This window comes from Gorilla gorilla, chromosome 9, assembly GCF_029281585.2.
Source record: "Gorilla gorilla gorilla isolate KB3781 chromosome 9, NHGRI_mGorGor1-v2.1_pri, whole genome shotgun sequence".
Taxonomy (NCBI): domain Eukaryota; kingdom Metazoa; phylum Chordata; class Mammalia; order Primates; family Hominidae; genus Gorilla; species Gorilla gorilla.
Genome location: NC_073233.2, coordinates 27,040,148 through 27,058,187, shown reverse-complemented (window position 1 = coordinate 27,058,187; position 18,040 = coordinate 27,040,148). Strand labels below are relative to the sequence as shown.

The window sequence follows — 18,040 nt, the reverse complement described above, 5'->3', positions numbered from 1 at the left end:
AGGACAGGAACACAAGAGAAATAGCAAAGGCGATCTCCAGACAAACACACAACAAATGAGCACTCCCCAGACAGACCCTCCTCCCCAACCTCTGCCACCATGCAAGAAAGGAGGCGCCTTTACCTTGAAATAAAAATGCTTTGCTGGCATTGTGTATTCCAGACACCTGAGCAACTCCAAGGGTGGTGTTCACAAGGTCAAGCTCGGTGATGATATCCATCTGAAGGTCAGGGTCCATCCCAAAGCCCACCACTGGAAAGGAACAAAGAGTTGTTTGGGCTTAAAATGCAGACTGTTAGCATTATAGAGCAGAGGTTACAGAGTCGGGGAGTGGCAGGGAATACAAGGAAGCCAATGATGAGTGCTTGGAGAGTCTTTGTCTACGGAGGGAAAAGAAAAGCAAATCTTTGCTCCCTTACCCCGCTAATACTGTAGTTTCTTTGTTCCTTCCCCCAACCCCACCCCCAATTATGGATTGATAATTTCTTATCCAAAACTCCTGGGGTTAAATATAGTTCAGAATTCAGAAGGTGCCATGTGTTAGAAAGGTAATATGGCCTATATACTACATTTTATGTAACATTTTTAGCAAAGTCTAACTCAGAACCCCATAATCAAATACAACATTTCCGAAGCAAAAAGTATGACATACTTCTCTAATTGGCATAAATAAAGATTATAAATAGGTTGATATCAGTTTAGATCAAGTCTTGCCATGAAATGAGTTCAACTCAGGATAGGTTTTGCTGTCAGGTGAGTTATGAAGAAACTGGGTTTCCAAGCTTTATAGAGGTGTTGACTGCAGATACAAGATTGTGGCCCTGATCCACCTGCCTCAGAGACAGATGCAGTAGCAAAATCTGACCCACCACCACCAGTAAACACCTCCACAAAGTGTTCCCTAATTAATCAGGCACAATCACCTGTGCTAAGGAGGAAAAAAGTGGAAAAGGACCCTGTCCCTGTTGAAGAAGGGTGGCAGAGGGACTGGCCAGGAAGGAGAATCCCTGGAATAATGGATATATATTTCCATCCAAAGGGATTCCTGGATGGAAAGCCAGATACCCTGATAACTCTTCTTAGAGAACCTTAATGCAGAGAAATACAGCCCTGAGCCTCCTCTTCCCTTGTTTGAGAAAGACAAATCCCTAAAGATGCCTGTCACCCATGGGGTGCTCTGAGCAATGATTCATTCATGATTGCAAAGTGATTTCCAACTATATGTATTAATAAGGCTACTGATCACTCTAAGGGGCTGTGTTTAAGCCATTCATAAAGGCTGTGTCTATCTACACGTATCATCTCAATAGTGCAATTTTGACTGTGCTTTTGGAAATGTTTTAATCAGCAACAGCTGTCAACTCTCATCTGCTGGTAATGCAGTCACTGAGACAAGATTTGGAGGGCTTGCACCCACTGCGTGAATGTTCACGGGACATCATAAGCTATCATCACCTCACCTGTCCTCCCACCTTAACCCCTGGTCCTACAGCCTTGGAGAAGGAAATCTACTCTTTCCTTACTCTTTTCCTGTTAGGAAACAGGACCTGCTAGGCTTCTGTCCACAGATGGTTGGTCAGGAAGGCCTCTTTAGAGCTGAAACCGGTTATTGCCAAGGCAGACAAAATGTCTATAACTGCCTTCTCAGTTTCTATCAGACTTCCCCTTGTCCCCTGAACTGAAGATTTAAGTTTTCCCCTTCCAGATGACCCAAAGATGTCTTCCTTCCATTCACTCTGCATTCATTCGTTTCATAATTTTTTCAACAGGTATTACTGAGTGCTTACTATAGAGCACACACACGGAGCTCGCATTCCTGTGGGTTAGGTGGGGGGAGAGCAAAAAATAAACAAATGAATAAGATAATCTGAGATGGCAATAAACGCCATGAAGAAAACAGAGTAATGGGATAGAAAGCAACTTGGATGGGGGGTCCTACTTTAGAAAGGGGGGCTGAAAAGGTTCTTTTGAGCTGAAACTTGAATGACTAGAAAAGGCAAGATGGGAGGAAGCTTTCCACATGCAGAGAAGGGTGCATGCAAACGAGGAACAAACTGGGAGTGTCCTAAGAACAGAAAAAAGGCTAGCATGGCTGAAACTGAATGGGCCAGGGGTAGAGAAGTAGAAAATGAGGCCAACTAGGCACGGTGGCTCACACCTGTAATTCTAACACTTTGGGAGGCTGAGGCAGGAGGATTGTTTGAGCTCAGGAGTTTGAGGCCAGCCTGGGCAACATAGGGAGACCATGTCTCTATAAAAAGATCAAAAAATTAGCCGGGCATGGTGGCGTACAACTATGGTCCCAGTTACTTAGGAGGATCGCCTGCACCCAGGAAGCAGATCCTGCAGCACCACTGCACTCCAGCCTGGGTGCCAGAGTGAAACTCTGTATCAAAAAAAAAAAAAGAAAAGAAAAGAAAAAAGAAGAGAGGCCAAAGGGGGAGAGACAGAAGGGCCAGATCATATAAGCCCTGTGACCCAAAAGGAGCTTGGATGTTATTCTAATTCTGAGATATAATTGGAGGGTTCTAAGGTTTATGTTTAAGGGCAGAAATTAAATTTCAGGGGACCTCCAAGTTGGTGTTTCTCTGGCCAGGAATTTGGAATGTGGTCTGGGGAATGTGCCCTTCACCAGACGCAAGAAGAAGGAAGCACCCCTGTTGCCCAAGTGCCTTTCACAGGCCTGGACAGATGGCAGGCAGGCTCTCAACTTAAGACCTGATTATCTAATGAGTTGATGCATGATCAATACTTTGGGTGCAATGACCTCTGAGCAATATGCATATCTGGGGATAGTATGAGATGACGGATGACATGCAAGCCAAGGAAACTTTCTAAAAGGACAGTGGTTGACTGAACATTGGCCTCAAATCTTTACCCCTCTCATATCCACAGCCTTTACTGTGTGGCTTTGCAGTTCCTTCCACTGCAATGGGAGTAAACCTCCCCATCTCTTGATTTTGAGGCCAGCCATGTAACTTGTTTTGGCCATTGGGATGTTAGTAACATTATTCAGGCTGTGACTTGAATATGCTTGTGCAGTGGGGTTTGTTCTCGTCTACTTCCACATCATGATAAGAACATGTCCCTGCTGGTCCACTGGTCCAAGGAGACCTAGACGTGTGGAGCGGGCAGCCTACCTGAGTTTGAAACCAAGCTCAGCCAAATGCAGCCTAGAAAAGCCAACCCCAAACACAATTTACAGATATGTGAACCAAAATCAATGGTTTGCTTCAAGCCACTGAGTTTGGGGTTATTTGTTATACAAAATTATTATGACAATATTGACCGATGCAGGGACTAAAGACCTTCTGCAATGGCATCCTTAAGACGCTCAAATCTCCCAGACTAAGAGCCCTGCAATTAATTGGGCAAGGCTTCAAACACCCAAACAAACTCTGTAGAACTAGCAGAACACCCCAATGGTATCCTTGAATCCCCACCCCCAAATGAGAACACAGTGCCCTCAATCCAGAAAGTATTGTGGAAACAACAATAAACTGAGAGCCAGTTTCAGTCCAGTCTCTTCCCTCTACTAACCCTGTGCCCTTAAGAAAAGCATTCATTTATCAAGCCTCAGTTTCCTCATCCACAAAATAGGAATGTTAATACCTGCCTCCCTGAAGGGATTGCTGAAGCAGAGACTTCAGAACTCTATTTCTCCATATCAGCGATAACACGGGTGGCTTCATATCTTCTGCTATAGGAAATTTCATGTTTTGGGTTACCGTGTGTAAAAAAGATACTGGTACCTGTTACACCAGACTCATGAGGTCTCGGGGAAACTATATTCACACTTCAACAGCTCAATCTGGCACATAGGTGGTGCCCAGCTGGGGGTTGTTTCATCTGTCTTTAATAAGACTAGTTCTCCAGACCACTCCACCTCCCTGGTCCTCAATTCCACTGGAATCATAAAAAAGGTACAGATGGCCCCTTTCCTCCCAGCCCTTCTCCATGCCCAAGTGACTTAGAAGGGCCTCTCACCCTGGCTTTGCTTGTAAAATCCATATATGAAATGTATATTCGCTTCCCAACTCCCTGCCCACAACTCAAAAGTGAAGGAGCTTCTCTGGCTTTAAGATAAGTGTATTGCTTTTATTATGAAAACACCTCATAAAAAGAGAGCCAAAAAAAGAGAAATCAATTAGGCTTCTGGATAGTTTTCTTCTCTGCCTTTAATTGGTCCCCACCAGGATGAAAATGTCTCGTGCCCATAGCAGGATGTGTAAAGGATAGCACTTTGCATACTGCCTAGGGAATCAGAAAACCTAGTAATAAGGCAGCATTTACATGGGCTGTCTTGAACCTTATGTAGTGTGAGTGTGGTCTCATAAAAAAAAAAAAAAATTAATGTTTCTGCTTCTTGTCCAAGCATGGAGCTCCTGCCCTTTCCTAGGAAACTCAATTAAAGTTCTCTACTTTGGACATAACGGCTCTACAAATGGCTGAAATTGTGAATTACAATTAAGCAAGATAAAAAGCTCCTGGGGAAGAAATATTTTAAAAACCTGGAAGGCAGCATGTCAATGTCACAGAGGCACTTGAGGCCTGACTAGGATTCAGAAACTCCACCCTAACAAAGATACCTGCTGCTGCTGCTATTGGCTGCTCCTCACCCCCACCCAGGGAATGCTCGGGCCCACAGCCCACTCAGTTCACCTTTGGGGTCCCAGACATAGGCTTTCCAGCAAATCCTCCTGGGTCTGGCTGACTTTAAATTTACTCCTGCTCATTGTCCATGGTGGAAGCTGTTTTCCTCTGGACCATGCAGACTAAAATAATGCTAGAATGATGCTCCAAGAGCTCATTTAACCACAGAATTTCACAACCACTTAATCAGGTTTGGGCCCCTGGGCACCTACAAAGATCCTTAACACCCTAAAAGCAATTTTCTTGAAGAATATGCTCTATGCCTGTTCCAAGCTGGCCAGTATTTTCCACGATCCTTGGAGGCTGGGGGCTCATGTTCACAGTTCCATTATTCAATTCATAATTAATGATCCACCTGAGAGTTCCTTCCAAAAGAAAATCTCTTGGCCAGGCGCAGTGGCTCACACCTGTAATCTCAGCACTTTGGGAAGCCGAGGCGGGCAGATCACCTGAGGTCAGGAGTTCGAGACCAGCCTGACCAATATGAAGAAACTCCGTCTCTACTAAAAATACAAAATTAGCTAGGCGTGGTGCTGCATGCCTGTAATCCCAGCTACTCGGGGGGGCTGAGGCAGGAGAATCACTTAAACCCAGGAGGCAGAGGTTGTGGTGAGCCGAGATCATGTCGTTGCACTCCAGCCTGGGCAACAAGAGCAAAACTCCATCTCAAAAAAAAAAAAAAAAATTCTCTCCTTTCCAGCAGGTGGCAGCAAAAGACATTCACTTAGTCAGTAGGGGCTTTGCAGGTGTAGGTACTCCCTTCACCCTCTGCCCTGGTGACCAAAACAAACTGGAAAGCAATGTGGGAATAATTATTGAGTTTGCAATTATTCACACTGCCAAAGCATTGGTGAAAACTCATAAAGATAGTGTGTTATTACTGCTATTATTGTAGCCTTCTAAATTTTCATTAGTGATGTACCTGAAAATCTCTGAATTATTTCTCAACCAGAAATAACAAGAACTGGAGAATGGCACCTCCCGTCTTGACTCCACTTTGCACTCTAAAACAAGTTCTCTGAACAAGGCAGATTTAAGCAGCTCCTCATGACACCTATCATTAGATCTTTTCATATGCAACTGTGTCTGCACTGCAGTCTTGCTTTAATTAAAATATGCCTGATATCATCTACTCAGTTCCATTAAAAGCCGGTGATATCTGAGCAGCTCACTAAGTGAATCACATGTTTATTTCATCTAGGACTGTTAACAGCCCAGACAACAATTGTCCCACTTGACAAAGAAACTTTCAACGCAGCTGTTTGGATGCTGATAAACTAATCACAAGCCAGCCTTTGTTACCTAAGAAAAGGGTGGATGGATGATGTGGAAATGGTGATTTCTGCACAGAATCAGAGGGCTGCCTCCAGAAAGCTACTGCTTATACCCTCTCAAGCTACGAGATACTTTAAGTGTACAAATTGAGAGGTAATTCCCCCCTGTCTCTCTGATTCTTCTGATAATGTGTGTAGAAGCAATATGTGGCCTCTAGTGTTCAAATAGTGCCAAGTGACATTGAGAACCCAAGCTCCCTAGGCAACAGCCACAACCAGTGGGTCAGATCCTTCCATGCTTCCCTACCTTTGCTGAATCTGCTCCCCTCTGCCAAGAATGCCTTCCCACTTTGTCCACCTGGAAAACTCCCTAGAAAGCCTTGAAGGCACACCTCTCAAATCCCTGACCACCACTCCTCCCTAGAATTAATTCAAACTGTCTCTCCTCCACATTTCCTTAATACAAACTTATACTCCTACCTCTCAACCCCCCCATCAATCTGTAAAATTAAAATGCCTGCCAGTTTCTATCTAGATTCCCAGCTGAGCTTTAAGTTCCTAGAAGTCAAGGACTGTCATTTCCTCTTTGCATAAGAAATCCTGGCACCCAGCAAGACATCGTTTGTTGAATGAATAAAGACATGAATGAATCTTCCCCTACAACGAAATTTTTACAAGATTTAAAGGGGATTGGAAGTGGAAAGAGGGAAAATACCTGTTCTTAAAGATCCCTTCCACAAGCAATGAACCCTGAAACACGTTCCATTCCGTGATAAGGGTACTTTGGCGACTTTTCAAAGGAGTAATGAGAACAAAGGATTTAGGCATATTCCGTAGTGATGTGCACTTAGGGATGTGAACTCACTAACGGGTTGCCCCCTCCCTACCTAGCTTCTTCCTGTCTGCGGTTCCTCTGTAAGATGTCCACGAGCACCAGACTCTCGCGCTCAGAGCCTGTAGCCTACGCTCTGCACTAGTCTTGCCTGTCCTGATCTTCCTGGGGTGCGCGCACTCCTTCAGCGTGTCCTGGTTTTAAAAGAATAACCCATCCGGATGGGCCTGAACTCAAGAAGCAACTATTCTAAGCTAGACTGAGCCTTGGCGTCTCCGCAGCCTGGGAAGCTCGGATAGAGGTAAGGAACGGAATAGGAGGTTTCTTTTGTCCCTGGAGAAATCCATACTCAACATTCTTAACCAGACGAAAGCCGCTGCCTGCTCAGTCCTGGGGAAGTGGGAAGGGCCCTCTGAAAGCTCCTAGACGCTAGATCTTCCAGCGGGCTAACTGCCAAAGAGGGGCGCCTGGGCGCAAGCGGAGGGAACTTTTGAGCCAACCAAGTGCAGACGCCCCTTCTTAGCCCTCTCCAGATGAACTTGCTCTTTGGCCTAGAGAGAAGGCCACGCCTCTAGAGAAGGAAATAAGGATGGTAAAGGGGGGAGAATAAAGGGAAAGGGAATGACCACACAGATTCTGGGGTGCAGCGCGTACGGAGGATGGCTGGGTAGGATTGCAAACCTCCGACACTCCCCCCAGTTGACAGGCCCTATTTTTGACAGTTTCCTACATCTCACCCCACCTCACCTCACCCCAGTCTCCCCGCATCTACTACTAGCTCTTTGAAGAAGGCGGCTGCAAGCCAGTCTCCGAACCCCAGGGGACTTTTGGGCAAGGGAGCCGGTGGAAGCAGAAGGAAGAAGATGCGCTGAGAGTCCTCACAACTGCGTCTCCGGAGGCAGAACGAAGTGGGGACTTCAGACAATCAAGCGTCATCCTTGCTCCCCGTCCCCACACCGAACCCTGCGATTATGGCAAGAGAAAACTGGTTTGAGCTTGAGAAAATTTCCCCAGATTGTCTCCACTGCTCTATTTCCCTCAGATAATTGTTCGCCCCGCCCTTGGGAGCAAAGACAGGCGGAAGAGAATACTCCTGGAGTTCTCCCGGGTAGTCAGGAAGGCACAGGAGGAGATCGCGGGATCCCAGGGTTCTCCCGCAGCTCTCTCCCCTCGCCGCACCGCGCCCTCCCGGGCCCCGGCCGCGCCCGCCAGCCGGAAGCGCTCCCTCTGCGGGTGCGACTCCCGCAGCTACCCCTTCCCAGCCTGGCGGGGGTCGGCGAGAGTGGTTTCCACAGCACCTTTCAAGTTCGGGAACACGGGGCACGCGGGCCCGCCCTGCTGCGGGTTTCGACTCCCTGGGACGGAAAGCCGGTTACTAGCAGCAAGAGGGTGCGCCCGCTCGGCCGCGCCCCTCACTCCTGCGCCCCTGAGGCCGGGTCCCCTGAGAAGGGGCACTCAACGGGGACATCTTCAAGCCCGTGAGTCCCTCTTTTCACCCTGTCACTCCGAGCAGGGCAAAGAGATCCCAGGAACCGGTCCACGCTACCGCCGTTCCCCAGACCAGCGCAAAGCTCGGCTCCAGGTCTCCCCACGCCGCCGTGGGCTGTGGGCACCCCCATTTCCCGGATCCCTCTAACCGCCACAGTCATGCTTACCTGTCCTGGCAGTGCACACACAGAACCACACAACTAAAATCAAATCCATCGGCATCGCTCTCGAGGGTCCCCGCCTAGCAGGGGGCACCGAAGCTAGGTGGAAGCAAATGAGCCTGGATCCTGAGGCGCGCCTGGCTTGGAGCCGCCAAACTTGCTAGCGGGCGGCGGGGGAGGTGGCTCGGCAGCGCCGGGTGCTGCGCTCGGATATGCGCCAGGGAAGGCAGCCCCGGCCGCCCCGCCCCCAGCCCGCCCCCCACAGCTGGCGCGGCGCGGCGGCGTGGGGCTCGGGGACCGGCCCCCGCTGCGGCTGCGTTCGTCTGGGAGCCCAGGCAGGAGCGCGGGGTTTGGCTACTGTGGCTTGTTGCGCTCCCCACTGGTGGCCGATTCCGTTCACCTCCTTCGCCCGCAGAACTGCGAGGATCTGGACTGCAGGCGCCGCAGCCGCTACCACCCGGAGCACCGAAGTCGGAGTCCCAGGACCTGCGGCCGAAACGAGAGAGCGGGAGGCGCACGGCGCCCCCACGGCTTCACGCGCTCCAGCCCCTCCGTGCCGCAGTCGCCAATGTTGCCCTCTCTACTTCCGCACCGCCGTGGGGGCTGCCGAAGTTGCCACAGTTCATCCCCGCCGAGTCGAAAAGCCGCCGAGCCCTCCCGGGTGGGTATTTTTCCTCGGGGGAACCCAGACCGAGGCGGCGCCACCGAGCGCGCACGGACCCCTTCGGAAAACAATTACTCGGGATTCGCTCTGTCAACTGGGTGGGGAGGGACCTGAGGGGGATGATGGCTGAGTCCCTGCTCACCGCCTGTACCTTCTGTCTCCTCTCTCCTGTTGAACCTCTATGACTGAGTACTCTCTTTGTGGGTGCAGGAAGAGGGCGCTGAGGTGGGGGTGCAGAAAAGGGGTCCTCGAGGCGGAGCGAGCTGTGGTTGGGGTTTGGGAAGTCTATTTGCAAACCTTCTCATTCTGCAGGGCAGATGCTGCCACATAGGGGTAATTCCTAACCATCTTTTTTTCTTTCTTGCGTGATTTTCTTAATGGTATTATCAAAAGCCCACTCTTCTTTCATAGTCACATTTTGGCCCCATGTGCAATTCCTCCGGAACCTCCACCTTCTTTTCCCTCCCCCACCACCACAACATTCTCTGGAGAGAAAAGCTGGGCTGGGCTTTGTTTTCTACTTGCCGGCAAGAAGAGAATGGGTCCTCTCCCCTCTATGCGACCCTTTCAGGACCTGACCTTCCCTATGAAGATCCCCCAAATTTGAGACTTCTGTCCCACTTCCTATTTGTCCTACTAACACCTAGGAATGTTATTTATAACTGGATATGTAGAGTCATGAAATCTGAAATGACAGCCTCTGATTTATACCAAATGAACTCCACTTAGCTTGCTCAGTCTTCCTACTGTCTCTGAAGCCCCCGCTCCCCCTCACCACCAGTACCCCTTTGATATTCACAACAGGGATCCCAGAGGAGTCCAAAGAAACCTCAGAACAGCCGTCCCTCGTTTCCTGGAAACCAATTCCAACGTTTCAGAATCCTCTTCACTAATAAGAACGTGCCCTTCTCACTTCTTGCACCCACTTTCACTTCCTATATCCTTAACCCCTACACAACTTTGACCCCAGGAGCCCCAGTGAAGTTCACCAAATCACCGCAGCTTATTAAGAGAGAAGGTTTTACTACCATGCTCTTCTGGTCTCTGCCCTATTTTTCTGGATATTTCTGTGTGCAAGCCATGTCCCATTTGGCCCTTTATGTTGTGGTCCTTTGGCAGATGAAAAAGAAAGTGAACAAGCAGGTAAATTCCAGCTCAAGAAGTCTACTGCGCAATCCAGAAGTTGAGCTGAATGATTAAGAGGTAAACTGATGTCAGCTGACTCCAACTCAGATTCCGCTAAGACCCAAAGGAAATCTGTCTGCCTTGACTCTGTATTTTCACTAACAGAGTCCACGTGTTTTTCCTTCCACCTGGAGCGTGTTGCATTTAAAGCTAACATTAAAATCACACATCTTGAAGAGAATAGGATTTCCCAAGTCTTGTTGGGCCTTGTGGACAAGGACACCATACACCATGTTGTATTATAAGAGCCATTTCCTGTCTCTCCTCTGCAGTCTTTAAGTACACCTCAGTAGGAACAGCCTTGAGGTGCTTTGGACTGTTGTTTACAAGGCCGTTTTATTGATTTCAGAAAGCCCAGAATCCTTAAAAGTACAGTGAACCCAGCAAGGGGAAAAGGTGGTCTGGGTAAGATCCTCAGAGCTCTCTATCTTTAAAGTCTCTGTGTAATTAGCTGGTCCTGTGGGATGGGACTTTTAGCTTGTTCCATTAAAAAATAAAGCAAGACATATGTTCTGTCATAGCTTTGCAGCATAACATCCATTAACAGTCACAAGAGTTAATCTCAACAAGGTCATAAATCTTTTCTAGATAACTAAGTACTGCAATCTCCTCCTGTAAGTGCAACCCCTGAGTGGGGATTTTGAGTGAGTAGGTCTGTTAAGCTAAGGTGACCTTCATAGAATGGGCCCAGCAAGTTTCTGTAGTGACAATGAAGGGACACATGGCTATGTATGTACTTGGTGGTGGAATGTTACAGTGAGACCTGTGTTCGGTGGAAGCCACACTGAAACATCTTACCTGATGCCAGATCCCAAGTCCACCCTCCCCTTCAGGATGGCCTACCTCCACGGGTTCTTCAGGAGCCAGTAGTTGTCTTTGATTATCCCTCTGCCTCTTCTTCCTGACCTCTAAATGTTGGAGAGCCCCAGGACTCACTCCTCAACCCTTCCCTTCCAGCCACACTCCCTCCCTATTAAGCTCATCCCACCTCATGGATTTGAATAATATCTGTGCAGGGATGACTCTCAAATATACATCTCTATCCCCAGCCTCTATTTTGAACCCCAGGCCTACATCTCTAACTACCTATTAGACATCTTGAATATAATATGGCCACATCATCAAAATTAAAAACATTTGCACTTCAAAGTACACCATCAATGAAGTAAAAAAACAACCGATGAAATGAAAAAGTATCTTTGCAAGACATATCTGATTGGAACTTGTATCTACTAAAAAACTATTACAACTAGATAATACAAGACAATAAAAGGTCCAGTTTGCAAATGGGCAAAAGATCTGAATAGATATTACTCCAAAGTATATATACAAGCGGCCAATAAAGACATGAGAAGATGTTCGACATCATTAGCCATCTGGGAAATGCAAGTCAAAACTACAGTGAGATATCACTTCACATCCACTAGGACGGCTAGAATAAAATAGATAATAAATGTTGGTGAGGATGTGGAGAAATTGGAACTCATATACTGCTAGTTAGAATGTAAAGTGTTCTTTAAACAGTTAAACATAGAGTTGCTGTACGGCAACTCTATCCCTAATATCCACACAAGGTAAATGAAAACATATGTCCATATACTAACTTGTACATAAATGTTTAGAGCATTATTCAAAATAGCCAAAAAGTAGGAACAACCTAAATGTCCATTGACAAATAAGTGGATAAATAAAATGTGGTATGCCTATATAATGGAATATTATTCAGCAATAAAAAGACATGAAGCATTGACACATACTACAACATTGACCTTGAAAACCTCATACTAAGTGAAAAAAAACCTGTCACAAAGGACCATATATTATACAATTTCATTTCTATGAAAAGTCAGGAATAGGCAAATCTATAGAGACAAAACATCTGATTAGTGGTTGTCTAGGGCTTGGGGTTAGGGAGGTAGGATTAGGGGGTAATGGCTCAAAAGTGTAGGGGCTATTTTTGAGGTAATGAAAAGGCTCTAAATTTGATTGTGATGGATGTAAAACTCTCACATACATTCACAATATAGTAAAAACCATTGAATTGTATACTTTAAATGGGTGGATTGTATGGTATGTGAATTATATCTCAAGCTGTTTTTTAAAATATTTTAATGATCATGACAAAAAATTGTAATATGGCCAAATGAGGACTTTTGACTTTTCCCTTCTCTTAAATTTCTCACTGCTGACTTCTAAGGACATGGCATGAGCCTTCACCAAGTGCTCCAGCTACATAACCCAGGGTCATCCTTGACTTGCTTGCCTTTAGCCCCCACATACAAGGCATCAAGCCCTGTCAGTATACCTTGAAGAAAAATCCTCAGTCAAATTTCTGTTCTCACCAGGTCTCCTCCCACCTTCCTCCAACCCATCATTATCTCTCCCATAGGCTACAGCTATAGACTCTCAATGCTTCTCTCTGCCTCCATTCTTTCCCCTTATAATTCAGTCACCTCCACCTTCAGCAGTCATAGTCTGTGTTTTGTAACATGTATCATATCACACTCCCTTGCTCAAAACTCCTCCTGGAGTTTTCCATCATATTTTAGTAAAATCCAAACATATCACTCCTGCTTCTCTTCCCAGGTCTCTCTCTCCCCATTCTCCCCCTAACTCACTCCAGTGTTTCTTGTTCCTTAAACATTCCAAGTTCATACCATCCTCATGATCTTTGCACTTGCTGTCCCCTCTACCTGGAAGGTTCACTTTTAACTGACTCAAATCTCGTCTCAATGTCAGCTCTTTGAGGAGACCTTGCCTAAAGAAGCTTCTCACTTTACTCCCAACATTCTCTGCCTCCTTACCCTGCTTTATTTTTTAGAGTGCTTGTTATTGTCTGAAATAATATGATTTATATGTTTACTTATTTTTTCTGTCCCCCCCCCCACAATATAATGCAAGCTCCACAAGAATAGGAATTTTGTCTTTCTTGTTCACCAATGTATATTTCCACCTAGAACAGTGCCTAGCACATTTTAGGAGCTCATTAAATGTTGTTGAATGAATGAATCAATGCATGTTCTGCCAGGAAGCAGCATGGAGAATGAACTCTTCTCATTGGCTGTCAGCATGGCAACAGTCAGAAGGCCTTGTCTCTCTGTCCCCCAGAGTTGCTCCACTGCTGACTCTATGTGGGGCAGCAGATCCCATAGAGGAAGAGTAAGAAGGACTCCTTTTTAGTATCCAAACTAAACGTGCAAGCTAAAAGCAGTTCCAAGCATGAGAAACCCTCTATTGTATTTACTGCCTTAGGAGTTCCCCTCCCGAAGCCACTCTTCTTTGTCCAAACAGCCTTTCAACTATCTTCACAACTACCTTCACACTGTGGACACATAATAAGTTTATACAACTTATTATAAACATAATAAGTTTATAAAACAAGAGGAAATGAGAAAGTAGCACTGTGACAGATTAGATTCTGTACCTTCCCTCTGCTCTAAAGAATAAGTTGAAGTCCTAACCCCTGGTACCTGTGAATGTGAGCTTATTTGGAAATTGGGTTTTTGCAGATGTAATAACTTAAGATGAGGTCGTTAGTATAGGCCCTAATGCAGTGTGACTGATATCCTTATAAGAGAAAAATACCATGGGAAGACAGAGACACAGGGAGAATGCCATGTGACCATGGATGCAGAGATTATAGTGTTGTAGTAGTTGTGCTATGGTTTGACTATTTGTCCCCTGCAAAAATTATGTTGAAGTTTAACTCCCATGTGGCAGTATTGAAAGAGCCTCTAAGAGGTGATCAGATCATGAGGGCAGAAATTAATGGGTTAATGGGTTAATGGATTAATGGATTATCATGGGAGGGGAACTGGTGGCTTTACAAGAAGAGGAAGAAGGACCTGAGTGAACATGTTAGCATGCTCAGCCCCCTCACCATGACATCCTGTGCCACTCTATTCTAGAGTCCCCACTAGCAAGAAGGTTCTCACCAGATGCAGACCCTTGACCTGGGACCTTTCCATCTCCACAACTGTAAGAAATAGATATTTTTTCTTTAAAAATTATGCAGTTTCAGGTATTCTGTTAAAAGCAACAGAAGGCCAGGCACTGTGGCTCACGCCTGTAATGCCAGCACTTTGGGAGGCTGAGGCGGGCAGATTGCCTGAGCTCAGGAGTTCACAACCAGCCTGGGCAACATGGTGAAACTCCATCACTACTAAAATACAAAAAATTAGCCAGCCATGGCAGCATGCGCCTGTAGTCCCAGCTACTTGGGAGGCTGAGGTAGGAGAATTGCTTGAACCCGGGAGGTGGAGGTTACAGTGGGCCAAGATTGTGCCACTGCACTCCAGCCTGGGCAACAGAGTGAGACTCCATCTCAAAAAAAAAAAAAAAAAAAAAAGAGAAAATGAAGACAAGCTACAAGCCAAGGGGTGTCTTCCAGAGTCTGGAAGAGGCAAGGAAGGATTATCCCCTGAAGACTTGTCCTGCCAACCCTTGATTTCAGATTTCTAATCTCCAGAATGGTGAGAGATTAAATTTCTGTTGTCTTACATCTTTCAGTTTGTAGAGCTTTGTTATGGCAGTAGTAGGAAACTAACACAAGTGCCAACTTGCTGCCAGAGTCAAGGAAAGTGCAAAAGCACCCAAGTTTCCCTCACAAACCTAACAGCCTCAATACTCTCTGCAAGTGTGCAAGCCTGACTTGGGTGGATATTTTCATTTCCTGAAATGCACATGCACTTATAAAAAGAGGCTGAATGAATGTATTTATGTGTGAACCTCTGTTTCTATATGGATATATAAACTCTATATGAAAACTTCGTTCTCTAATTACCACAGTCCACTTCAATGATATCCGAATTAGAGGGATCCATATTTTGCTAAATTAACTAGTGTCCTCGTCTCATATCTTCAAACATGTTTTAGAGCATAGCTGGGTATAGATCTGTAGGAAAATAGGTAGAAAAGTATATAGACATATAGATAAAGGCATCTCATGATTCTTTGGATGAAACCATTCTAATCCATAACATCAATAATCTTGGAAAAGTTTCAAGTTTCTGATGACAAGAACCAAGGTGTGCTCATATCTAGGCTTTATTAAATGTTGAGTAATCACATGTCCATTCCAATAGATCATTAAAAATTTGGCACACTATCTTCAAAGAGGCCCTAGAAACAGTCTCCACCCCCGCCCTGGCCAGAATGGTATTGGCTACATTTCTTAAGTGTAACTATGAGTGGTTACTGCTGTAAGTACTGTCCAAGGATTAACCCATTTATTCTTCAAAACAACCCAATTAGGTAGGTAGCATTATTATACCTATCTTACAAATGTGGAAAGTGAGCCATTGACCAAGTAAGTCGCTAAGTGAGACTCAAACCCAGGCCATATGAACTTTACTGTTTCTCCTGGGATGAAGCCTGTGAAGTCAGTTTCATAACAGCCCAATTCCCTGCCTGAGTTCCGAACCAATTGAGAAATAAGATAACAGCTAGCAGGAGGCTAAAACATCACTTTTATTAACGTAGAGACAATGCTGGAAGAGCGTAGCCTATGTGAAAGCCAAAACAGACTGGCCATCTGCCTTCCCTGCAGGCTGGACCTTGCCACAGCCACCTGCTCCCACTGATCTGGATGAAAAGAGAAAGCTAAGGAGACCCCATTGAGAAACGAGGACCAATGGCTGGCACCTTCCTCCACAAGGGATGGGAGAATAGGGAGTGGGATAAAAGGCCAAGAATGTTTATTTTATTTCCTATATCAGTAAAGATTCTATCTGGCTTCATATAACAGGAAAACTCCCAAACGATAGTAACTTAAATAACTTAGGTCTTTAATACTCTCTTCAGTAAAAGAATTCTAGAGTTGGAGAGTCCACCATCCCTAGAATGTAGTTCTTGTCCTCGTGGTTCAATATAGCTGCTGGTGCTCCAGCCATTACAGCCACATTCCAGACAGCAAAATATGGAAGAGAATGAAGAGAAGAAGAGCGTGCCTAGGAGTCCCATGTATTATTTCCGTATATATTTGGGCAGAACCTAGTCACAGGGCCACTCCATACGTATCTGTTAGCTATTGCTACATAACAACCACAAAATTTCCATGTCATACAACACATATCTGCAGGTTGGCTAGGGTTCAGTTCATCCATGCTGGTCTCAGACAGGCAGTTCTGCTTCAGGTTACAGTGGCTGAGCTGATGCCATTTCTCACTGCAGGTCTGTGTTTCAGTTGAGTGACTGTCCCATGTGCCTTTCATCTTCCTTGGGTTGATGAAAGGAAGCCACATCTTTCAACAGGGCTGGCCACATCTGTTCCTCATGGCCCAAAGAGACACCAAAGAGCAGATAGAAATAGGTGAGGCCTCTTAAGGTCTAGACTCAAAATTGGCACACTGCCACGTCTGTTCACAAGCTATTAGCCAAAGCATAGATGCATTACCAAGCCCCAAGTCAAGGGCAAGAAGTACAATCCACCCACGATGAGGACACAGCAAGGGTGTGGTTCACAGGGGGCAGGGGCAGGGCATAAAGAAGTGAAGCCAGGTCAATCTACCATACTTTGCAGCAAGGGAACCAGGAAACATCATGCTTTGGCTGGGTGGCAACAAACCTGGCTAAAGTCAGAGATGTTACTAAAAAAGGGAAGAATAGAAATTCAAAGGCAGTTAGCAGTTTCTCCCCTACACTCCCTCACATTGTACCAACTTTATGAAATATCAGTACTGGCCTAGTGTAAGTTCTCTGTCATTCTTGCCCTCACCTCAAGGCTATGTATAGAAATAAACACTCACAAGAAGGCCAAAAAACAAAAAAAAAAAGGTTCACAGTGAGATTGTCATGGGCCTGTGCTTACCAGTGCTCTCCACTTTTGAGTAGGTGAGACAGAGTGATTTTTTTAAAATATGTTTTATCTCAAAGCCCTAATCCCAGAAAGATCAAATTCATGCAACCTTAGCAGTTAAGACCCAAACTTCTCTCTGTGCATCTTTCCTGAACACCGGCAGTGAGTGCCACATGATGGAGATGGCCGGAAGCCTGGAGGCAAATCATACAAGTAAATATACCACATAATTGCAGAATGCCTCTGCCTCTGTTTCCTGATTGAAAGGAGGAGGCAAGAGGAATCAAGTTATGGAATAAAAATACCTGGGCTATCCTGAAGCCCCTGAGCCCACGTCCAAGACCCCACATACCCCAGCATCCCCCCTGAACTCCCAGACTTCGCCATGATCCAGCAAATCACATGACAAATCCTGGGAGAAGAATCACCAGTGAGACTGGAGTACCAGACTGGTGACTCTTCTTCTAAAAATAAAAAATTAACTCTTAAGTTTCTGCTATTTCTCCTTATTCCCAATTAAGGAAAAACATATTTAGAAGGGTTATAAAAACATAATAGAGCATTTCTAACTGAAATTCCATGGTACCTGGGATCTGCTTTGAACTACTCTAAGGAAACAGAGTTTCAGGGTGGGGAGGTGGATCATGAAATAAACTTGGACATGAGTTGGTAATTGTTGAAAGTGTGTGATGTGGACATAGGAGTTTATTATTCTGTTCTCTCCAACTTTAGGTATACCTGAAATTTTTCAAGATAAAAAGTTAAACACACCCACACACACACACACAATGATCAAAGGAATCTCAGGAAAGAGATAGAAGATAATGAGTCAGCACCAAGCTCTGATCCCACAGAATGCAACTTCTTGCCCTTTCAGGAGCACTGTTGCTGGGAAGATAAGACATTACACTGAGTTTAGTGTTCACGGCGCTATGCACCTGCCAAAGTACAGTTTTAAGGCCAGTCCTGAATGTATTATATGGAGCT

The 18,040-nt window shown here is 45.6% G+C and overlaps 1 protein-coding gene across 2 annotated transcripts in view; it reads right to left on the bottom strand.

Annotated features, from left to right (window-relative positions):
- NELL1 (neural EGFL like 1) overlaps nucleotides 1–9,422 on the bottom strand; it is a 914,558-nt gene extending 905,136 nt beyond the window's left edge. Inside the window, exons 1-2 of one of the 2 annotated variants that reach the window (XM_019037681.4) lie at nucleotides 8,415–9,422; nucleotides 124–252 (exon numbers count right to left, since the gene is read on the bottom strand). In XM_019037681.4, the coding sequence (XP_018893226.3) occupies nucleotides 124–252; nucleotides 8,415–8,469 (184 nt within the window). In that variant the 5' untranslated portion in view covers nucleotides 8,470–9,422. The remainder of the gene's footprint in view (nucleotides 1–123; nucleotides 253–8,414) is intronic. The other variant, XM_019037682.4, reaches the window with a different exon arrangement.
- Between the last annotated feature and the right edge of the window lie 8,618 nt (nucleotides 9,423–18,040).